Genomic DNA, 25,222 nt, shown 5'->3' with positions numbered 1-25,222 from the left:
ATTTCCTCACGCTCCATGGATTTGAAGTCTGTGTTAGGGAACACATTTCGGTGCGAACAAAAGTCCCCATTCATGATGGATTGATGAAATTTTTGCGTCAATCCATTTCGGTACTTCATAACAATTTTGACGTAGGACTACGTCTAACCGGAAGATATAGGGGGTGAAATGGAAATCTAGGCACTGAACAAGTAGGAAAAAATGCAAGATTTGGAACGCTTATAACTCGAGCCTTTCTCAATAGATCGCAAAGGTTTTTGCATCAATTGATAGGAAATATATCTACGCATCTATCATAACGTATAACATTTCATTTTTCTTGAGATAAATAATTGAATAATTGTGAAATATCAAGCATTGTCAAAATGCACTATGTGCCCATTTTTGATTGGTCCATTTTGTGCTTCTCAAATCGTACCGACCAAAACGGGCAACCAGAGCAGCAGGGAAATAGAATGAAGCACGATTGGAAAGGAAAAAGAAAAAAAAATGAACGAAACATTGGTCGCAGTCTCACACATGCGTAATTCTCGAGCCAGCCAGTCAGCTTAAAAATCCCCGCTCCGCTGCCGTAACGATCATTCTCATTCAAACTGTTCACCACATCGGTTCGCATCACAACACATCAACAAACCAACCCAAGCAGCCATGTCTGGACATGGTAAAGGAGGAAAAGTGAAGGGAAAGGCAAAATCCCGCTCGAACCGTGTTGATCTGGAGTACCCCGCAAGGGTAGCTAGGCCGAGCGCGTTAGTACCAGTGCACCAGTCCACCTAGCCGGCGTTATATAGTTTCGGCCGCCGAAGTGATCGAGTTAGCTGGCAAAGCTGCTCGCGACGATAAGAAAACCCGCATTCGGAACAGAACACATTCGGTTCGGTGGACATCAAGACAACAGTTGCAGCGAGTGGCAAACGCAATCGCAAAACGGCATCAGGTAGCAGAAGAAAAAAGTTTGTTCTTTATACAAACTGCTTTGGTGGCAATCCAGAACAAGGCGGCATCGAGGGCGTTCGAAATGGTTTTTGACGTAGGACTACGTCTTTCATTTCTATACCGGGGTGTAAAATCAAAGTTTCGAAAACGAAAGCGTTACGCCGGAGACCGAGATTTTGAGCGTTAATAGCTCCTAAACAACTGAACGAAATGGTATGATAAACACTTCATTCGAAAGATAAAATGTCTACGCGTTATATACTTATTACTTTTTGATCCAAAAACTTGTTTCAATAGTCTTAAAATTGCTTTCAAAACAGGCTATTGAAATCACCAATCGGTATATAAGCGAGCGGCGCTCGGAAATCCACTCAGTTCTAATTGAACAGCGATTGGAGCATGTTGTCGCTGTTGCGGTGAAGCTCTTTATTTTTCATGAAAGCGCGGATGAACGGTGTCACCAAGAGCCTGTTTGTGCACCCTAGGCCAGAAGGGAATCTATCAGGAGGAGAGTGATGCCACAAACGGTTCCCTGGGAAGACATCGCTACACACACATACACGCGCGGCTATTAACAGGTGGTTATCGAGTTGGCATTAACCACTGGTGGGCTTCCAGTTTCGAGGAAAATGTGGAAATATCTAATCGTTACTGAAAATAATCTGCCAGTTCCTTTGGGAATTTTCAAAATATATTCATGTGAAAGAGTTTAATTGAATGTTTTCTATCCATGTAACACTGTGACCAAATACATTTGGTTTTGTGGTTTTTCAATCAATCGCAATTAACAGGATAGCTTCAGAAGATTATTCTTCCCCATCAGTAGGATATTTCCGTATCCAATATTGTATGCGCCCGCAATCGATTATTGCTCAGTCGCCGAAAGTTCCAAGCTCAGAGAGTTCATTCCCCTCTAGTTTGCCTTCCAAATTGCCATCGTAAACCACACCTTCTCTCGATTCAATCACACACAAAAAGCATACTTAAGCGATATTCTGGTGGTGAGACACATTCATTTTTCGTGAGAACATCGACAAGACAACATCGTTGCCTAACGTGCTGGAGGAGGTGGACGGCGAAGGATCGACACATACACGCGCAGAACGCTTTCCGTTAGGATGCCATTCAGCATCGGGAAAGTTCCGGAAAGATCTAATCATTACTGGAAAATAATCTGGCAGTTCCTTTGGGAATTTTCAAAATATATTCATGTGAAAGAGTTTAATTGAATGTTTTCTATCCATGTTACACTGTGACCAAATATGTTTCAATCAAGTGCTATTAACAGGTGGTTATCGAGTTGGCATTAACCACTGGTGGGCTTCCAGTATCGAGGAAAATGTGGAAATATCTAATCGTTACTGAAAATAATCTGCCAGTTCCTTTGGGAATTTTCAAAATATATTCATGTGAAAGAGTTTAATTGAATGTTTTCTATCCATGTAACACTGTGACCAAATACATTTGGTTTTGTGGTTTTTCAATCAATCGCAATTAACAGGATAGCTTCAGAAGATTATTCTTCCCCATCAGTAGGATATTTCCGTATCCAATATTGTATGCGCCCGCAATCGATTATTGCTCAGTCGCCGAAAGTTCCAAGCTCAGAGAGTTCATTCCCCTCTAGTTTGCCTTCCAAATTGCCATCGTAAACCACACCTTCTCTCGATTCAATCACACACAAAAAGCATACTTAAGCGATATTCTGGTGGTGAGACACATTCATTTTTCGTGAGAACATCGACAAGACAACATCGTTGCCTAACGAGCTGGAGGAGGTGGACGGCGAAGGATCGACACATACACGCGCAGAACGCTTTCCGTTAGGATGCCATTCAGCATCGGGAAAGTTCCGGAAGAGTTCTAATCATTGCTGGAAAATAATCTGCCAGTTCCTCTGGGAATTTTCAAAATATATTCATGTGAAAGTGTTTAATTGAATGTTTTCTATCCATGTAACACTGTGACCAAATACATTTGGTTTTGTGGTTTTTCAATCAATCGCAATTAACAGGATAGCTTCAGAAGATTATTCTTCCCCATCAGTAGGATATTTCCGTATCCAATATTGTATGCGCCCGCAATCGATTATTGCTCAGTCGCCGAAAGTTCCGAGCTCAGAGAGTTCATTCCCCTCTAGTTTGCCTTCCAAATTGCCATCGTAAACCACACCTTCTCTCGATTCAATCACACACAAAAAGCATACTTAAGCGATATTCTGGTGGTGAGACACATTCATTTTTCGTGAGAACATCGACAAGACAACATCGTTGCCTAACGTGCTGGAGGAGGTGGACGGCGAAGGATCGACACATACACGCGCAGAACGCTTTCCGTTAGGATGCCATTCAGCATCGGGAAAGTTCCGGAAGAGTTCTAATCGTTGCTGGAAAATAATCTGCCAGTTCCTCTGGGAATTTTCAAAATATATTCATGTGAAAGAGTTTAATTGAATGTTTTCTATCCATGTTACACTGTGACCAAATATGTTTCAATCAAGTGCTATTAACAGGTGGTTATCGAGTTGGCATTAACCACTGGTGGGCTTCCAGTATCGAGGAAAATGTGGAAATATCTAATCGTTACTGAAAATAATCTGCCAGTTCCTTTGGGAATTTTCAAAATATATTCATGTGAAAGAGTTTAATTGAATGTTTTCTATCCATGTAACACTGTGACCAAATACATTTGGTTTTGTGGTTTTTCAATCAATCGCAATTAACAGGATAGCTTCAGAAGATTATTCTTCCCCATCAGTAGGATATTTCCGTATCCAATATTGTATGCGCCCGCAATCGATTATTGCTCAGTCGCCGAAAGTTCCGAGCTCAGAGAGTTCATTCCCCTCTAGTTTGCCTTCCAAATTGCCATCGTAAACCACACCTTCTCTCGATTCAATCACACACAAAAAGCATACTTAAGCGATATTCTGGTGGTGAGACACATTCATTTTTCGTGAGAACATCGACAAGACAACATCGTTGCCTAACGTGCTGGAGGAGGTGGACGGCGAAGGATCGACTCATACACGCGCAGAACGCTTTCCGTTAGGATGCCATTCAGCATCGGGAAAGTTCCGGAAGAGTTCTAATCATTGCTGGAAAATAATCTGCCAGTTCCTCTGGGAATTTTCAAAATATATTCATGTGAAAGAGTTTAATTGAATGTTTTCTATCCATGCTACACTGTGACCAAATATGTTTCAATCAAGTGCTATTAACAGGTGGTTATCGAGTTGGCATTAACCACTGGTGGGCTTCCAGTATCGAGGAAAATGTGGAAATATCTAATCGTTACTGAAAATAATCTGCCAGTTCCTTTGGGAATTTTCAAAATATATTCATGTGAAAGAGTTTAATTGAATGTTTTCTATCCATGTAACACTGTGACCAAATACATTTGGTTTTGTGGTTTTTCAATCAATCGCAATTAACAGGATAGCTTCAGAAGATTATTCTTCCCCATCAGTAGGATATTTCCGTATCCAATATTGTATGCGCCCGCAATCGATTATTGCTCAGTCGCCGAAAGTTCCGAGCTCAGAGAGTTCATTCCCCTCTAGTTTGCCTTCCAAATTGCCATCGTAAACCACACCTTCTCTCGATTCAATCACACACAAAAAGCATACTTAAGCGATATTCTGGTGGTGAGACACATTCATTTTTCGTGAGGACATCGACAAGACAACATCGTTGCCTAACGTGCTGGAGGAGGTGGACGGCAAAGGATCGACACATACACGCGCAGAACTCTTTCCGTTAGGATGCCATTCAGCATCGGGAAAGTTCCGGAAAGATCTAATCATTGCTGGAAAATAATCTGCCAGTTCCTCTGGGAATTTTCAAAATATATTCATGTGAAAGAGTTTAATTGAATGTTTTCTATCCATGTTACACTGTGACCAAATATGTTTCAATCAAGTGCTATTAACATGTGGTTATCGAGTTGGCATTAACCACTGGTGGGCTTCCAGTATCGAGGAAAATGTGGAAATATCTAATCGTTACTGAAAATAATCTGCCAGTTCCTTTGGGAATTTTCAAAATATATTCATGTGAAAGAGTTTAATTGAATGTTTTCTATCCATGTAACACTGTGACCAAATATGTTTCAATCAAGTGCTATTAACAGATGGTTATCGAGTTAGCATTAACCACTGGTGGGCTTCCAGTATCGAGGAAAATGTGGAAATATCTAATCGTTACTGAAAATAATCTGCCAGTTCCTCTGGGAATTTAAAATTACATTCATGTGAAAGAGTTTATTTTAATGTTTTCTATCCATGAAACACTGTGACCAAATACATTTGGTTTTGTGATTTTTCAATCAATCGCAATTAACAGGATAGCTTCTGAAGATTATTCTTCCCCATCAGTAGGATATTTCCGTATCCATTATTGGATGCATAAAACCTTGTGGCTCCAACGTAACGCTCTCGTTTTCGAAGTTCTCTAAATATTCATTCATTCAGAATGAATTCATATTCAACTTCAAACAAATGATCTCTAAATCAACGATAGTCCTACGTCACCCTTGCGGTTATACCATAGATATAACCCACTTCCTGTTTTTTTTCAAAACCACGAGTACTGAGTTTTCTAAATTGGAACCATTCCATAAAACAAGGCGCTTTTCAGGGCCATTAAACCTTCCAAAAAAGAGTTTAGGAAATACAGTTCAATGCTTTCTAAAACATTATCCAAAATAATAATAAAACACAAATTGATTTTTTCATCATTTGTTTGCCAGGATCTGATGAGTATGTGAATTTGGCAGTTGTTCTGAGCTTATTGATTTTCACCAATTCTTAAATTGCTTCTAGATTGAAAGTACAGTAATTTACACTTATCTCGACATTTAGCTAATTGGACGGACCTGTAATGCGACATATTTAGTCGGACATTTTTGTAAACATAGAGTTCGGGGTCCAAATTATTACCCCACATTGAAAGTCGACACTGTACCACTGTCATCGCAAATGTTCAATTACAGGTTAAAATTACCTCCAATCCGATACTGAGTGGTGGTAATGCGACGTGCCATTGAATGTAATTTACTGTAAAATATGTCACAAGCTGGATGGGAAGAAATTTTCCAACTGTGAAAGCTGTGGCGAGTGGCAAATGCAATCGCTAAACATAAAGGTTTAGCCGAACAAGATGGGGATATCGAGTGATAACAAAACAAAAAACTCTTTAGATTGAAGATAATTTTGTGATCCTGAAAAGGACCCTTTTTAGCCTGCATGTGAATCCAACGAGCGAACAAATCGTAATGAATGTATTTTTTTGTCATCACTCCCTTTTAACGCTCATTCGTTCGTCTCGTTGGACTCGCCCCTCTGGCTGAGTCTGCCGATTTGTCTCTATCCTGTGAGTGTGTACCGCTAGAGTATAAAACACGCGGACCCCAAAAAAATATCTTATTTTCTTTCAAACCGTAAACCCGTGTGGTTGTACGGCATCGGCATCGTGGACGTAACAAAGGAGGACAAGTTGAGGGAAAGGCAAAGTCTCACTCGAACCGTGCAGGTCTCCAGTTCCCTGTTGGTCGCATTCACTGTTTGCTCCGCAAGGGTAACTAGGCCGAACGGATTGGTGCCGGAGCACCAGTATACCTAACAGCGATTATAGAGTTTCGGCCGTCGGAGTGCTCGAGTTGGCTTGCAAAGCTGCTCACGACAATCAGAAAACCCGCATCAAGAACAGAGCAGCTTCGGTTCGGCGCTCATCAAGGCAACAATTAGTTTCAGTGAGTGGCAAAGTGTTTCTCCGGCACGTCGCATTAAATGTAATTTACTGAACAACATGTCACAAGCTGGATGGGAAGAAATTTTCCAACTGTGAAAGCTGTAGCGAGTGGCAAACGCAATAGCTAAACAGGAAGGTTTAACCGAACAAGATGTGAATATCAAGTGATAACAAAAACACAACACCAAAGGTTCTTTTCAGAACCATCAACATATTCATAAAGAGTAAACAGTAAACTAATCCATTTTTCAGGTAGAAAGGTAGGTATTCACGTAGGAAAAGAAAATAAAACAATATATTTAAAATATATATTTAACAAAAGCTGTCCCCTTTGTATAGTCCTACGTCACTCCGGTTATGTCCCCGACATTACCCACCCGTCTTTTTTTTATATTGAAGAAAACAATATATGTCATCAAACTAACTATCGTACAATTGAAAAATCTCAACCCCTCAAATCTCAATCCTAACGGAAATACCCGCTTCTGATTGGTTGGATTAACGACACATGCGGTGGATCCCTAACAAAGACATCCAAACCAAGCTGCCTGGGGGAAACCGGTATTGCAAATACATGAAAGTAGGGGGAACTTTTGTTCCTACCGAAATGTGTTCCCTAAAAGAAACATCAAAACCAAGCTGCCTGGGGGAAATCGGCATTGCAAATACATGAAGGTAGGGGAAACTTTTGTTCCTACCGAAATGTGTTCCCTAACAGAGATATCAAAACCAAGGTACTCGGGGGAAATCGGCGTTTCAAATATATGCAAGTCGGGGGCATTTTTATATTGCAAGTAATAATAAAATTTCAATTTGGAACTTTAAAGTTGGTTACTTCGTGAAATTTCATGTCAATGACCGAATGTGTATTGTAAAAAATTTAGCACAAGTGTAAGTGTAAAATTGTATATGGTAGCAGTTGTGTTAAAAATGACTTGAAATATGAAACGATTTATTTCAATTTTCATAAATAAGGTTTGGCTCATGCAATGTTTGGGCGGGATTCTCCGCAACCTGAAAGCTCAAAATAGCTTCCACATCATTCAAGGATTACATACATGTTCTGGAATCCTCTCTTCTACCGTTTTTGCGTGGATATCGTCACAAAAAATCACATTCCAGCTGTTATTCCTACCAGCAAGGAAACTAAGCAAACATAATTTTTTTGTCTATTCATCATCAGCAGGCTGTGAATCCTGTTGAAAATCTTAGGGGGATCCTTGTACGCAGAATCTACACTGAGGGAAAAGGGGACACCACGATTGAAAAGCTCAAGGTCGCGATTTCGGAAACATGGAAAAATATTAAGAAATCCGTTCAATGTGTGAATGTATCTTGTTGAAATTATAATTGTTTGTGTTACAACGAAATAGGATCAGGGTGGACTTATGGAAGTTGGACAAAGTGTATTTCATAAAAACGTGAGCTGTTTTCTGATTTGGCACCCTTAATGAAAGACGTACGTCAAATGTTCTCAGTGTTCTAAGGGTGGATTTAGCCTAGTGATATATTCATGTGAAGAAACATGATTAGATTTATAGAAATCGCATCAACCGTTTACACTAGCGTGAACTTCTATAATGAATATATTCATATTTTCGGTGAATTTATTCACCTGAAGTAGAACTGCATCCAACTTTAGTGATTTCTCACAAGTGAGAAATTCACAAGCGTTTATATATGCTGAATTTATTCAAGTTATATATACCTCGAGTAAGTGTATCATATTTATTCTCACCCGTTTACACCTATTTTCACGTGAATAAATCCATCTGTAGCTATAGATCTCCCTAATGTAAACCCGCCATAACATTTCTTCGCTTCCCCTGGTGACTGTAAGGCCGGTGTCGTTATAGGCTATTTAAAATTCGAATAACCGAAACTTGCACATTAAGAATGGATTTCTACTCCCAGACGTCATTCAATATGTTCTTTGGTAATTTCGCTGGTTCAGGTCAAACACGGAGAGCAACTACGAAGTGTACAGTCTACCCAAGCTCAAGCAGTGCTAACAGAAGCCGATACCAATACTCCTGGTTCTGTAAATATCCCAAGGCATGTTACAAAGGAATTTCCGCTTCACTAGATACCAGACAATTATGTATATCAGATTAAGAGTGGATCGACGTCGTTGTAGTTTACAACGAATGCAAGTCTGAAGAAATGTTCTTGACGAAAAATTTCCCGGCCAGATCGGTAATCGAACCCCAATCTCCGGCGTGTTAGTGTGTGTCGCTAACCAATTGGTCACGGGAACAATTACGGGTATTCATAACGTCTGTGTATATTATACAATACAATATTAAATGTTATACATTCACGTACATTATGAGACGTTACGTTAGCTACCACATACCATAAAACTGAGGAATTTATGGCAAACGTAGATGACCACATCGTTCCAGACCTCAATTGTTTCCCTCGTCTATTGTTTTCTCAGGTCAAGTCAAGTCAGAACATACTTCAAACAGTGTCGTATACAGCTCCACAATATCAAGTCGCTTTCCCCGTTCCCGGCTTTTCCAGGATCACCATATTGATTGAACAAATACTCGACCATTTTTTCTGCTTCCATTACAAGGCTAACGATGAAATCAAAATGATGTTGATAATTCTGAACAGTCTATTAGTGATAATATTACTAACAACCATCAAACTAAGTACTTGTCCGGTACGGTGTGCATCGACGACAAATGATGACGCCATCGACGAAACCGATTTCTCCCTCATGCGGAAGATTTTCGGCATGAACCTTATGGAGGACATTTATGCCGAAAATGGCAAAGATGCAGAACTCTCGCCCGAGCTCAAGCAAGAAATAGAACAACGTATTGAAGCATTTCGACGTGTTTCGGTTGGTGCTGATGGAATTCGGAAGCGACGTGGTTTTGTTGACCACGGCGGCAATGGACACAGTAAAACTCAACGTAGGAAGACCAGAAGTACCCGTGATAGTTCGATCGAAGGTGAGCAAATAATCGTAGCCCTATTATTATTCGCCTTTTTACAGGGCATTTCTCTGATATTATATGAGGACACATGTGAAATAATAGAATTCAAAAATTGTATTTTCAAACAAACAAAAACAAAAGCGCGCTCTTTTCTCATAGAACACCATCCACTTGTTCAAAACCGAAGAGCTCTTTCCGAATATACCCACTGTCATGCCTGTCCAAAAACTTCATGAATAAACTCATACTCATAGGCACTTCCTCTTCGTTCTCATTGCTCAATTCTGTTAGTAGCTCTTCTCGGAAGCCAACAAATCTACGATTGTCATCGAAACTAATCGGCGTGTCCACCATTTCAGTTTCAGCTAATCTGACTTGTATCTTTTGCCACTTCAGGGGCCGAATAGTGCGCCAGAATTCTTGCGTATCCTTTTGATGGCCCTCGACGCAGATAATCGCTGGTTTGCCGGGTCTCGAGAAGCCCGTTAACTCCAGGTCTTTTGCGGTTTTCAGGATCGTCTGACGTTTTGTTTTACTCTTCAAATGGTGCGAGTATATCCATAATCTCTCGAAAGTAGCCGAATCGTCAGATTTGTTGGATCCGTTATGTTCGTGATCGGATGGTTTAACATTCTCCTCGAATCTGATCAGCTCTTCAAAGTTATCTTGAATCCATGAAATTACCTGATACACATAGGCTTCGCTGGGATCCAACACTTCTCGCTCGATGAACCGCTCAATTCGTTCGGTTATCATTCGTTCCTGATCCCGGGGAAAGCATGCAGATCGAACAACAAAAATTGGTATTTCTATGCCCGGGTAGAAATGAGGTAGCTCGATACGAATTTGCACTTTTTCCCCCTCCAGCAGAGGTAGATTCAATTGGTAGTCTAATTTTGCATTCAATCGCGCCGTTTCACCTTCAATGTACGAGTTAATGTTATCCACAAAACTGTAATCGTCGACGTGCAGTTCGCCTGGATTGCAAAAGATCGACAGAAGCATGTGAAATTCGTCCAACTGCTTGCGTAGACACTCCTTCAGAAGATTCACCTGCAGATTTTCGTCTTCCATGGAATTGCGTACCTAAAACATGGAAATATATTATGTAACTTTTTTGTCCAATCTTTACAGCGGAACATTTCTATCTGAGAGGCTTTCGCGAACGGGGTCATGTGCCCGTTAATTTCCCGATCGACATTTGTTTGCTTAAAGTAGGGCAAACAGTGTTCGCCGCCTCGTTGAACATACGCAAGCTGAAAGATAGCCAGGTCAATCAGACAGTTGTTTCGTTCTACAGAAGAGTGAGTACGATGTGCAAATTATGGCTGCAAAATTCACTATGATTCCATTTTTTTCTCAGCAAAAAGGTAGCTTCAGAAAGTACATGGAACACACCGATATCCTGGCTCGCAATATCGACTGCATTTCGCACGCAATGTTCGGATTCGTAGCCGTAGTTAACTACTACGATAACGCAGAAAACCAGGACTCGCCACAAACGCATCGTATAATGGACGCGGGCTCACCTGTTTTCCGAATAATGGAAGATGGTCACACCGAAATTGTGCAGAAATTTAGCCAATCCAATCAGAACACTGTCCACATGTGGATTCATGGGAACCAGATTTATCTAACACACACGTATACTAATTTGAACGAAAGCGTGGCCAACGTATGTCCGCTGTACCGTTGGTCTGGGTATCACTTTGACGTCTTCGATGATCTTCCCTGCTACAACTCGATCCACATCGAACCTTTCACGATCGAACAAACGCTGTACATTGCGATCGCCAATCAGATGAACGACGAAGCAGTCGACGAGGATACCTTTTCGGACATCTTTCGGTTCGACTACGAACGGCAGAAGTTCGATTTTCACCAGAAAATTTACATATACTCGGTGTCCAATATCGCGTACTTCTTCCTGGAGCGGGACGAGCTTCGGGAGCACTTTCTCGTCACCGGCAACTCCCGCGCTGGCAGGAAAAGCATGAAGGGACTGGACTACGATCAGCACTCGATAGTGTACAAGTTCTACCAGGGATACTTTGTGCCGTTCCAGAAGTTTGAACTGCACAAGGTTAAGAAATTTCTGCCGGTACTGGTAGGTCTACTTTTTTTTCATTATTTTATTCGCATTCAACCGATTTCAATACTCCATATCCAATCAGTTGTCTTCTTTAGATTATGTTTGGATCACGTTGATGATTATGAAAAAAAACTCCGCGTGACCTCAACAATCCTTTTCTACTCACTTAGAATCGAAGTACTTTTTTATCCCATTTGTTTTTTATTTAGGCTCATTAGTATTTTAGCTGTAACCAGTGCCACAAATTATCAAAATTTATTCACGAATGGAGGAATTAACTTTTTCCCAGTGTCGGATGAATTATCTTCTGTTGAAACTCAATATGCTGATTACACAGACGTGATAGCCAGGATAAGGCGTAAGAGTATTTTTTCTTTTCCATTATATTATGGTAAATTACACAGTAGTAGCCATTCAAGCGTAAAGATGTTCTTTCTGTTCTTCAATTGTTCAACAGACCGGACAGCGGAAACAATTGACATGATCATTGTTGTATTATTTATAGCACTACAGCCCGATGTCTCTTGCAGAACAGAGCAGTTGTATGGATGAATCGATCTTCGTTCCACCGTGGATCGATCTCCGATCACTGATGATTATTACGTGGACGTAGTTATTCTATGACAACACAAAGATGGTCAATTGAGAACCCTGAGTTTGAACTCACGATTGATCGCTTAGTAAGCGAACGCGCAACCAAGTGGCTACGAAGACCCCCCGAAGTACTTTTTCCTATCTTTGAATTGGAAGATTATCTTGTATTGTTAGGAGAATCTATATATTCAACTAGCTGACCCGGCAATCTTCGTTATGCAGAAATTTGTGTTTCATTTGTACGGCAGCCCCATCAAGAGAAGGGGAGGAGTATCTAACCACCATAGACTCATTTATTGTACCCTAAAACCTCCACACGCAAAATTTGGTTCCATTTGTTTGATTAATTCTCGAGCAATGCAGAAATCATTTTGTTGAAAGCTTAATAAACATAAAATTCAAGAAAAAATTGTTCCATTGAATTATTTTTTCTAGTTTTTTTCCCATCGCCATCCGAAATCAGTCCATTTTTTAAATGCATTTTTAAGGCTTAAATGCTTTGACTGAGTTTTTTTTCAAGCGTAAACAAAACATGTACCACCGAAAAATTACAACTATGTGCCGATATGTTGAAAGAAATAATACAGATCGGGTTTAATTGCAAGGACACATGTTAAGAATTTCATGAATAATGAGACTCGTTAAATTATGGCTTATGTTCACATAACGTGAATACATAAATTTTTATTTTGGGTATCCCGCGTTAGACCTCGGATCATCTGGTCACTTCAGCTTAACGTCTTTACAACATTGCCTGATTCACAATGTTTCTCCAAGTCACTCGGTTCGTGGCTATCTCTCTCCAATTCCGCGGGCATCCCGTGGTCATCTTGCTCACTGCGCACCTCTTCGTTTCACACTGGTCCGATTCCCGATGAACACCGTTTTTGTAGGATAGTTCTCCGGCATTCTTGCAACACATCCTGCCCAGTGTATCCTTCCAGCTTTAATCACTTTCTGGATACTGGGTTCACCGGTGAGCTGCGTGAACTCGTAGTTCATCCTTCGCCTGCAGACGCCGTCCTCCTGCAAACTGTCGAAGATGGTTCTTAACACACGTCGTCTTTGAACGACGAGTGCTCGCAGGTACTTTTCGAATATTGTCCACATTTTGCGCCCGTAGAGGCCTCATGAGCGTTTTGTACATGGAACATTTCGCACGATTTCTAAGTCTCTTTCACCTTATCATCATCGTCACCTTAGGTATCATCGTCAGATGTTAACATTGAGCCAAGGTAGAGAAAGTGGTTCACTACCTCATTGCAGTCGATCACTACACTACTACCTAATCGGACCCTGTCGTGCTCGGATCCGGAAGCTAGCGTGTATTTGGTTTTAGACGCATTGATGCTCAGTCAAACTCTCTGCTTCGTGCTTACGTCTGATGTAATGTTTTGCTACCGTCCCAGATGTTCTGCCGACAATGTCTACATAATCAGCTAACCAGATGAATTGACTGGGTCTGTTAAAAATCGTGTTGAGCGTCGCTCGTCTCATAACACCATCTAGCGCAATATTGTTGTTTGTAAGCTATTTAATGGTATTCTTTACTTCACCTATTGTTGGGGGTGGTTCATCTTCATTATTTACTGCACCTACGTAATCGCTTCCATCGTTATCTCGAACCTCTACCTGTACGCCATTCAGGTGTTCATCGAAGTCCGATCTGAGCATAGAAATCTCCGATGATGATCTTGATGTGAAGTTTTGGGCAGCGTTCGTATACGCGTTTCAGGCTGTGCACATTAATGATGTTGATGTTGAAGAATCGACGCTTAATCCTCAATCTACACATTGTTGGGTTGATTGGCCACCAACCAATCACAGGCTTCTGCGCATTCCCATCACAATGAAAGCTGTACCTAGCTCATTCGTATTGCCGCAGCTCTGGTAGATGGTATGACCATCGCGAAACGTACGTACTGTAGATTCTCTCCAACACATTTCCTACAGCGCTACGATGTCAAAATTGCGGTTCTTCAATAGTTTGGAAAGCACACGCCTACTTCCGATGATATTGAGAGATCGAGAGATCCACGTCCCGAATTTCCAATCGCTAATCCGTTTTCGTCGCCTGGGTCTGTCGATTAGTTTTGTTCAAATCTTTTAGTGTATTGTTCGTTGCTTGGTGTTTTAGCGGCTTGCAAGGCCTACGACTAACCCCACTATCTCGCTGGAGGACCATCGTGATACTGCTGTTTTACATCCCGAATACCACCAACACTGACGCTTATGACGGCGTCAAATCGCTCAGAGGACTTGTTTCCCATTGCTCATCCCACCACACAATAGACAGTTCCCCTGAATCAGGCCAAACCAAAAAAATGATCTATGACAATGGAATTTCCTACCCGAACGGGAATCGAACCTGAGGCCCCCATCTTGGCAAGCGAAACGCTAACCACTAGGCCATGAGAACCACAGATGAAACTTTATGTTTTTACAAAATTTATTGACTTAAACTTAATACTCTTCGAAGTAGCGCCCTCCAGAATCGATACACTCCTGCCAGTGTGATTTCCAAGTAACTCATCGACAGGGATGCTGTTCAGTGAGATATTTTACGTCGCTTGAAAGGTGTCTAAAGCGTCGTGCACAAATTACGTAACGCGATAAGGGGGTGAGGGGGGTCGAGGTTGCGTTACTTTCTGTGTATTAGAGATAGGAAATTGCGTTACGTAGGGGGGAGGGGGTCCAAAATCCGGATTTTTAGCGTTACGTAATTTGTGCACGACGCCTAAGGTATCCAAAAGTTTTTCCTTGAAGTCTATTCTTAGTCAAAGAAACAAAAACGTCCACGTTGGGCTGTATAGCGAGTGAGGCACAGTAATAACACTTCTCCCATTTAGGTAGATGTCCACGTAATGCAGATTTCGTGACTTCAAAATTTCTGGTCGGATGAGGGCGACCTTGTGATACAGTCTGTGGAGCATTGTTTTCGTATATTGAGCATTGAAGATCTGGCTAGAAGGTACAAACTCGTGGCACACGATTCCCTTAGGCGCAAAGGAGACAATGACCATGGACTTGTAGGCCGATTTCACACTCTGTCACTTTTTCTTTGGATTGTAATGAAAGATCCATGTCTCAACTTAACTTATAACATTTTCTAGGAAATTTGAATCACCCGCACCAAACTTTCTAACCGTGAAACTTTCAAGCCTTTGAAGTTCCACGATGGCGTTTTCGAGCGTGTGTAAAAAGCCTGGGCATCAGTTTTGCACGAATCTTACGCCCTTCCCGGAATTATTCGTGCCACCTCATTATTTGTGAATTATCTTGCATTATTTTGTGAGACTGTTTTTTTCTGGAATGGAGTAGGCAATCTTGTCAAGATCGATGGAAAGATAACTGGTGAATCCTTCATCAATGTCTTGGATGAAAACTTAAAGCCGTCACTCAGGAAAATGAATATGAAAGGCTATATTTTCCAACAGGACAATGGCCCCAAGCACACATCGAAGGTTACGAAGCGCTATTTCCAGTCAAAAAATATTAAAACGCTTGAGTGGCCATCCCACTCCCTAGTCCTCAAACTCAATGAGCATATATGGACAATACTGGATGAAAAAATTCCATTGAATTCGCGGAGAAATACTAACAATTCATGGACGGAGAATCATGGAGGACATAGGAAAATGGAAAATGAATCAGAATCATGGAGAACATACTAAATATTGAGATATATTATCCAGGAACACCGCTTCATTTACAATGCTTATACTGTTTACTTTTTTGTTTCCTAAGCTGAATCACTTATATTTGAAACAAAAATGAATTGGGGTAATTTAAATTTGAAAATGAATACAAACAATGGCATGTTTACATCATTTTTGAGTAATACGTTCACTGCAATTTGCATACAAATTGCTGTGTGTTTTCCAAAAAATCATCAAAAAGTATTTTGTGTAATGCTGTTCCCTTTTTTCTTCCCAACACTATGTTAACAAAAAAAATCCAAACTAAATCTCATCCCTTTACCCCTTTCTACAGCGCGAGAATGGCGAGTTCCTGTTGCTCATTTTGTGCCGCGGGAAGCCCCTGCAAATCTACGAATACGACGGCTGGAAGTTCACTCCCTCGCGCATTGATTACACAAGACAGGCCTTCGCAGCGGGAGTGTCGAATATGCGCACATATCGGCACATAATCAACGCCAATCTAATCGTGATCGCGAACAAGAACCTGTACGGCCCGACGGCCAACATATTCTCGCCTCTGTACGGTATCGAAAGTGGCCTAAAGGACGTCTACAACGAGTTTATCACCTGGTGCGGGGAAACGACGGATCAGCTGAAGCTGATCAACTTGGAGCAGATATACAATCAGCTTGTCGCCCTGCCGAAAGTTGGTGACGAAGTGGTGAAGATTGACAAAGATGCGGAGCTGAGGCGATCGAATGTGGAGAGCCTGCGGGCCTCCGTTTTACGCACAGACAAATTTGTATTCGATCAGCGATCATTTGATTATCTGAACGGTGTCCGAGATCAGCTGGAGAGCATGAAGAGAAAAGTGAAAAAAATGCAAGGCATCATCGATGACAGCGTAAGGCTGGATGAAAGTCTTGAATTGAAAGGCGATATAAAAGTTCCACAAGTGATTGCGTCAGAAGGTCTGGTAAGGAGTCTGGACGCGACAAAAATTAACGATGAGGTCCAGCAGGCTAGGGCTGCAAGTGAAACAGATGAACCTGAGGCTATCACACTTGATCGTTTGATAGTAGACGGAAAACTGGATGTAAAATTCTTGAATGGTTACGCTGCTGAAACATTGTTGCACACAACGGATGATCTCAGTGTTTTGGAGGGCGTAGATTTGCACGTAAAGGAAGTGGAAGTAAAGGGAGATCTGTACGTGCGAAACCTTATCGATGGAGTCCGCTTCACCCCTGACAATGTTTTGATCCATGACGTTGATCAAGTTTTCACGGGAAGAACCCTGCTTGTCGATCAACTGAAAGTAAACAATTTAACCACGAAAATGATAAACTCAACGGATATAGGAACAATCAAATCTTACATTGATAAAGCAGATGCGATTACCGCAGCGCGTGCACGGAGCGCAGACGATCCAGACTATCCGATGAGATTCAAGGAAATTCGGGTGCATGACTTGGAGCTAACGGGGCTTCTGAATGAGGTTGATATAAACTACATCGATCGCAATGCACTTAAAGTGGTTGGCGACCAGGTGATCACAGGAGACTTCCACTTTGACAGCATTGTTGCATCTAATCTGATAACCCCAAATAATCGACTGTCGGGAATAGATCTCAACTTGATGGTGCTAACTGAGCCGACAGGAGAAAAACCGGATTTCACCGTGAAGCAGGATGTACAGTTCATCAATCCGGTGCATATGGAAACCCTTCAAGTGACCGAACGTCTCAATCACATCCCAGTCGTTGACGGTGAGCTGCAAATCCTGATGCTGAATTCCAAAGAACCACAACATATGACAGGAACTAAAACATTCGATAACGTAGAATTGCTGGAACCAATCCAGTTGCAGGGTAGAATCAACAGCAGCAGTCTGAGTAAAATGAACCCAATTACAACGATCACACAGGACATCTTTCTGGAAGGTGATTTTGAAATCACCGGAGATGTTACAGTCACAGAAATTTTGAATGCCACAAACATTTACGGAGCAAGTCGTACGTATAATTACGCCGATCTTTATCTCCATGGTCTCCCGCTCAATGCAGCATCATCCGACCAGAACTTTACATTCCAACAACCCCTGATAGTCCAGCATGCATTCACCAAATCGTTGAATGATATGGATGCGAGTGAACTGATCCCGACTAACACCGGGAAGATACAATATATCACCGGAAGAAAAACATTCACAGGCGATTTAACCGTGCTCGACGGACACATCGATGCCGTTGTAATCAACAAAGTTGACCTGAAAGAACTCAACCGGACCACACTCAAACGAACCGGCAATCAGGTTATTGAAGGGAAAATTCACTTTAAAGAAATAATTGCTTCCGGCGTGAATGCCAAGCAGACATTTTTTGAGGATCGTCCTCTCAGCACGCTGCTGACCAGCAACACCAAGCAGTGGATCAAATCAAAGGTATGTAATGTATTCGAGAATCCGGCCCAACAATAACGAGAACGATCCGTTTACTCTTTTATTATGGATAACATTTATTTGCTTCTTGGTTGTACAAAGGATTGGCTTAGACTGACTCTCTCTCTCTGACTAGTTACATTTGTTATTGTCTTTAGGGGTGCGTTTTTCACTTGTACACTGATAGAAATCCTCACTTTACACCCCCGCACTAAGCTTTTAAATATTCTTGAATATAAATGAAAGTTTAACAAAAAAAATCTGAAATAATTTAGAATAATAAAAGTAGAGTTATTTTTATAACTCTTCCATCCTTATCTCTCAGTCTCCAACATCCTCTTTCGAACCCCGCCACTACTAGTCCTTCATCCCTATCATCAGAAATGTTCAATGGTGCAGAATGATTAGGCGATTGCGGCATTGATAGTGGACGTAGTTGACGCTGTTGAACTGTCATCGACCTCATTAAAGCTTTGATAATTTTCATCCTCAAAAAAGTTCTGATCTGCTTCTATGTGTTGTTCTTCTACTAGAGGCTGTTTACCGGTACGAAAAGGTCTTTCGATGGAGGCAAGTCATGCTTAGTTTTAATCTTCCCTTCTATCCGTTCATTATCGTTGAGTGGTTCAACTTCCTGACGTGAATCACGTTTAATTTGGTCTAAATGACGCTTAATTAGTCGACCAGACTGATTCAATCGCACTTAATAGTAACGCTTGCCTCACACATCTATGATATCTGCTGAAACCCAAGCTTCCTTGTTGGGGTTAATATAATCACGAACGACAACTTTATTCCCCACTGCAAAACTATCGTCTCTGTTACCTGAATAATTCTGTTTCTGAATATCCTGCTTTAATCCCAAATTTTTACTAGCAGCAATTTCTATATCCGCATCTGTTTTATGGAGGCCTAAAACATCACCACCTCTAGTGACACTTTTACTCTCAACGATCCCCAAATGTGATCCATGGAATTTCTTGAGAACATTACATCTCAATGCCGGTGGAACCACCACTCGATATCCCCTCATAATTACTCCATCTTCCAAGGACAATTCCTCGACAAAACTTTGATATGGGGTAAACTCCAAGACACTGATATTTTCACATCCCCTCAAAACTTTAATAACCAGCCTTAACTGATCATCCTCTGAGATTCTTCCACGACTTTCCATACATTCACCATTCCTCCTTCATCATTGTTGATGAAGTTCAAATATTAGTCTTCCTCTTTCCGAATTCTCCAAAATTCCTCCGGAAAACGCGAAGTAAAATCAGCTCTATTCAACTGTGACTTGACGTATCCGATATCGTAATTAAACCCCGACAAAAAATGCGCCCAACGCTGCATTCTTCTTGCTGCTATTGGAGGAATACCTTTCCTTGGGCTGAAAATACTGAGGAGGGGCTTTTGGTCCGTTTTGATTTGAAATCTATTACCGATTAAGTAGAGAAAAAATTTGTTCACACCATATATAACCGCTAACGCCTCTCTATCAATTACACTATAATTGACCTCTGATGGGTGAAGAACTCTCGATGCGAAGACTACGGGTCGTTCTCTACCACTTTCTTTTTGACTTAGCACCGCATAAACACCGGTATTGGATGCATAACAAGTAAGAAACAACTCTGCCTTCGAATTGAAATGAGCTTAGGTTACATCCCTTGCAAATTTCTTCTTCAATCTTCTTGGAGACCATGCTACACGTCTCATCCCAATCAAATTTTGCACTTTTGCAAAATAACTTATACATAGAACTCTTAATGTCCGCTAAACTAGCAATAAATCGCGCATAATAATTCACAAGCCCCGCAAATGCTCTCACCTCCATCAGCGGTTTGGGTTCTGGAGCATCTGTAATCGCTTTAATCCTTTCGTCTGTTTTGCTCAAACCATTTTTCGAAATAGCATGCCCTAAGAAAGTCACTTGATTCTTAAAGAAATCGCACTTCTCCTTATTGAGCTTCAAACTCGCCCTGCTCAACATATCGAACACCTGTTGCTTCCGACCAAAATGCTCCTCATCTGTAGCGCCAGTCACAATGACATCATCCAAAAAAATCGAGACGCCCTTCACACCACACAACAACTTGTTAATTTCCCTTTGCACAATACCAGACGCAGGCTTGACACCGAATGGCAACATCAGTGTTCAAGTTGTTCAACATCAAATAAACTCCCTGTAGTGTAGAATTGGCACACATTTTCCTAGACTCGTCATCAAGTTTGAACTGATTCTACGCCTTAGATAAATCAAGTTGGGAGAATTTGTTTCCCCCATTGAGTCTTACGAAAATTTTCGTTGGCAGGGGATGATTGACATCCTTAATGTAGCTATTTACAGTTACTTTATAATCACCAAACAGTCTAATTTTATCCATCAGCCTTCACTACTGGCACGAGAGGCGTCCCCCAATCACAACTATCGCATTTCATGATCACTCCAGCTTTCTCCATGTTGTCATGTTCCAAGGCCACTTTTTCTTGAAATTTGTATGGTACCTGTCGCGGTTTCTTAAACACTAGTGCTACATCTTCTTCTAATTGGAGCCTAATTGTTTCGTTTTTGTAGCAGCCTAATTCAGGTGCAAAAATATTAGCGTACTGCTTGAAAAGCTTATTGAGTTGATGTTGAATGCAGCGAAACGCACTCCGAATGCGTTCAATAAAAAAACTAACTCTAGTGCTTTTTTCCAGCTTCAGCTCTTCATTTTGCTCACACACTCGATCGAACGCCTTCCGGTCCTGTCCATTTATGAATTTGTTGACTAGGTTATGTTGAAGGTGTTATCCAAATTTGCAATCTGCTGCCATGTTCTTCACTCGAACCGCCCATTCATTCACCGCTTCGTAACCAAAATTGTGTCGTATCGCTCGAAAAAATGCCCTTCTTTCTTTGTGTAGAACAACCGGTGGAGTGAAATGTGTTGAAAGTAATTTACACGAATCTGCGTACGATTTGTCTTTCGGCTAATCCGGTGTACAAAGATCCCTCAGCAGTTTCTACGTCTTGTAACACAAGTGATTAATCAGCACCGCCTGTCGCCACTCACTTAGTTCGCAACAAAAATACTGTTCGATTCGCTCCTTGTAGAGTTCCCACTCCTCTATCTCCGCGTCGAAATAGAGAAAACTTACAATTTCCGTTGGGGCCGCAATATTGCTGCCCTCCACGTTCGGACTGCCTTTTGACGCCTTTTGAACGGTGTGTCGTCTCGTTTGTTGCCATAAATTCGATTTCTCACGATTACCGCCACATCCGCACGCTGTAATGCGCTGCTGAAGCTTCCAGGCTCGTCGCCAATGTAATGTATTCGAGAATCCGGCCCAGTAATAACAAGAACGATCCGTTTACTCTTTTATTCTGGATAACATTTATTTGCTTCTTAGTTGTACAAAGGATTGGCTCGGACTGACTCTCTCTCTCTCTCTGCCTAGTTGCATTTGCTATTGTCTTTAGGGGTGTGTTTATTACTTATATACTGATAAAAGTCCTCACTCTAAAAGGTACGACTAGAGAAGTGCAAGTTAACGATCCGTGGCAACCTGAATGTGGTAGATTTGGAACTGCACAACGGATCCACCATTTACTCGTATGATCTCGAGCAGATGTTAGCGGACACTTTGCGAAAAGATTACCCCAGCGAAGAAACGGTGGTCGTGAGTGGACCCAAAAACTTCTATAATGTTACCGTCGGGAAGTTGATCCTACACGATCAAGCAACACTAAACGGTGTGGATCTGATAGGGCTGAAGAAAATCAGAGACCCGGTTGAGAAGGACATTTTTGTGGAAGATACACTGATTCTAAAGCATCCGATCACTGTTCGGAATGCGTTCTTCAATGGATCTATCAACGGAGTACGCAAAGACGAATTCGGAAGCTCATGGCTTCTGACAGAGTATAACCAGACATTCACCGCGCCACAAATATTTGAAAATGTTATCGCAGATCAGGTATATTTGAACGGGTATTTCAACGGAGTTAAACTGGAAGAATTAGTGGAGGATGTGTACTTTCTGAATCGTGAAGAGCACGTGGAAAACGCAGTGTTTCGTAAGTAATACATACGCTTTGATTCAATAAAATGTCTACAAAATTGCTCGACTTCCCAGACCAAGGCTTGGTGTCGTACCAACCGGTAACGGTGTACGGTCTCGTTTCCGGCTTAAACTTGAGCACTGATGTACTGCTGACTGACTCCCGAGAGCGACAGTACCTTCAGGAAGTTCGCCTCGAGGGAAGTCTCTCAGTGAGCAATGGAATCGACATCGGGAACAGTTTGAATGGGATGAATTATGCAAAACTACGCGAGTTTGTGAGCAGCAGTGGCTACGAACGTCCCGTGAATCTGGAAGTTCATGGTAACGTACACTTCTACCAGCAACCGGACGTGATTCGGCTGAACGGTCACGACCTAGCGAAATTACATCGTGATGTTTGGCTTACTAATCGGGACGAGGTGTTGACGGGTGTGTATCGCTTCGATCAGGTTCACTTCGCTGGAAACGTTTATGTGAAGGTGAGAAAGCATTTAACACATAGAATATATTTTACAACAGAATAATCTGCTTCATGTAGGGACGTGTGAATAATTTAGACTTGAACGAAATCTGCGTTAACTATATGAGCGTATCCGTGCCACAAGAAATTGCTACACCTTTAATCATCAATGGACCAGTCGAGTTCAGGGAGGTGGCAAGCTTTGGAAATCTTTCATTGCACGGACTACTACGAGCCTCTGAGGAGTAAGTATTCCTACTATACAATCCGACATTCACATTCATTCATCATTCGTCAGACAATCGCTGTATAACTAAAACACACAGACCGTCCATTGATAGTGGGAAAAATATGTGTGATGCTTACGTTGTTTCAGGTGCGTCCAAGGGAGTGTGGTTCTACTCAAAACGGCCTGTTTGCAAACCATTACAATGGGGTAGTATACTTGTACCCTTGTACAGTGATTCAATTGTGTATTTGCGATAATATGAACTCCCAACAATTGATATCAAAACAAAACAATGTAGAACTGTCAATCACTCACGCGCACGGCTTTATGTATTTGCTATATTTTTCTATGTTGCTATAAACGTGCCATGAACCTTGCAAACTTCAAAGGGACCGTCCACATACCACGTAGACAATCGCGAACAATTGTGAACACGGTCTATACCGCTCCCCTGTTGTCTACGAGGATATTGTTCCATATTCTAATCTGAATAATCCAAAAAGTTATGAAACTGCACATAGATTCTGTTTAAAATTTGTGTTTTTTGTTATATGTAAATATTTTTAATAATAGTAAAAAACCAGAAATTCGACAAAAAAAATATAGCAGGTAGTGTCCAAGATACGACCGCATTATTGACGTAGAACGCTCTGAAATAGTTTTTTTATTGTAGAATCAGTTGACGTTAATTGATTGATGATTCATTCTTGCCCTCGTATAACAATACACTAGCTGATCGTATGTCGCAATTTATTTCATGTCAATACATTGAAAATTTACCTCGAACGCTATTCCAGTGGCCTTTTTCGCAATTGACATAGACTCGGCAACAGTCGATTATATACATGTTACACCAGCACCATTATTCCACATCTCATAAATACATCAATATATCTTTGGCGCCGCATGGAAACATGACAACACTTGCAAGTTGCAAGTATCATGCTACATGTTATTTAGTATTGCCTCAAAGGAATCGCACCTCTAGGCATCGTTCGTACAACGTAAACCAAGCGCCAAACAAGCGTTTGCTATAGCATGCATACAGAGCCATACATTGGTGGCTTGAAACTACTAGGAATATAAACACTTCTCATCGCTTCTGTTAATATTACTGGCCTCAAAAAAAAGTTGCATTACTTTCTCTTGCTCGAGAGAAGCGAAGCTGCAACCCTTAGTGGAGGAAGTTTTACTACTAGCAAGCGAAACCTAATCACATACAAAATTTACTTTGTTGGTGACTAATCAAGCGAAATAAACCCTTTTTGTTAATATCAACAACCTCGAAAACAGTAGCAATGTTTCATTATGATCAATATTAGCGCAAATGCAATCCTAGTTGAAGGCAGTTTTGCGACTGGCACGCGAACCTAAATAACTTATAACATTCCAGTAAGACATTACTTGGTAATCCTCAAATTTTTTTTGGAGCACAGCCTTAACGTCTGCTTCGCCATAACGTCAGTTTAATGCATTGATGCATTCTCAAAGGAACCAAAGAAGCCCTTATGATGACGAAAAAGAAACAATGTTAACTGCTTGGAAAAAGACTGAATTATGCCACACAGCTTGTACTCTGCTGTAACATTGATGCGAATTCGCTGATGAGTTTGTCAAGAGCGACCGCCTTCACTCCCAGCGGGCGGAGGTTGACTTTGGTTGCTGCCTGGGTAACGGCGTTTACATTTTCGACCGACGCGCCGAAATCGCCTACTTCGCTGTTCGATGCGGTGTCACACTCGCGAAGGCTCGGTTCAGTGCGAGCGCTTTTCACTGCACCAACATCGCGTGCATCATTAGATGATTGGGCTGGTTTGCAGGGCTCGAGACTGCCTTCCTCTTCTTCTTGCTCATCACACACTACGCGAAGCTTCCAATTTATGACGCGGGAAGAAAAACACACGATTCGAATAACAAATAACGAACAGAAAAAGCAAACGACGATATCCAAGTTGGATTACCACTGGTGGGGTCCAATTTTAGATCGAAGCGCAGCGAAAGCAAAGTGAACTGGATTACTCAACAGTCCGATGCCGAATGAAAGTTTGCCTCAGCGAGATCCACTGTTTATACTCTAGG

At 41.4% G+C, this 25,222-nt stretch overlaps 2 protein-coding genes across 3 annotated transcripts in view; one reads left to right on the top strand and one right to left on the bottom strand.

The window, feature by feature from the left end:
* Window positions 1-9,122: 9,122 nt before the first annotated feature.
* LOC129771448 (uncharacterized) overlaps window positions 9,123-25,222 on the top strand; it is a 38,858-nt gene continuing 22,758 nt past the window's right edge. The window contains exons 1-7 of the mRNA XM_055775082.1: window positions 9,123-9,652; window positions 10,772-10,941; window positions 11,001-11,744; window positions 16,317-18,407; window positions 21,918-22,467; window positions 22,527-22,933; window positions 22,993-23,159. Coding sequence (XP_055631057.1) covers window positions 9,286-9,652; window positions 10,772-10,941; window positions 11,001-11,744; window positions 16,317-18,407; window positions 21,918-22,467; window positions 22,527-22,933; window positions 22,993-23,159 — 4,496 coding nt within the window. The 5' untranslated portion in view covers window positions 9,123-9,285. The remainder of the gene's footprint in view (window positions 9,653-10,771; window positions 10,942-11,000; window positions 11,745-16,316; window positions 18,408-21,917; window positions 22,468-22,526; window positions 22,934-22,992; window positions 23,160-25,222) is intronic.
* On the bottom strand, window positions 9,737-23,471 carry LOC129771451 (RWD domain-containing protein 2A). Of its 2 annotated transcripts, XM_055775091.1 has the most exons (3): window positions 23,281-23,471; window positions 21,549-23,227; window positions 9,737-10,723 (listed from the first exon to the last, which is right to left on the bottom strand). In XM_055775091.1, exon 3 carries the CDS (start codon window positions 10,709-10,711, stop codon window positions 9,791-9,793), a length of 921 nt encoding a protein of 306 aa, XP_055631066.1. In that variant the 5' UTR covers window positions 10,712-10,723; window positions 21,549-23,227; window positions 23,281-23,471; the 3' UTR covers window positions 9,737-9,790. The 2 variants fall into 2 exon arrangements, with proteins under 2 accessions (XP_055631066.1, XP_055631065.1); XM_055775090.1 differs by lacking the exon at window positions 21,549-23,227 and having other exon boundaries at window positions 23,281-23,470.

This window comes from Toxorhynchites rutilus, chromosome 2, assembly GCF_029784135.1.
Source record: "Toxorhynchites rutilus septentrionalis strain SRP chromosome 2, ASM2978413v1, whole genome shotgun sequence".
NCBI classification, from domain to species: domain Eukaryota; kingdom Metazoa; phylum Arthropoda; class Insecta; order Diptera; family Culicidae; genus Toxorhynchites; species Toxorhynchites rutilus.
The sequence above is the reverse complement of the archived record's forward strand: the minus strand, read 5'-3'. Positions and strand labels throughout refer to the sequence as shown.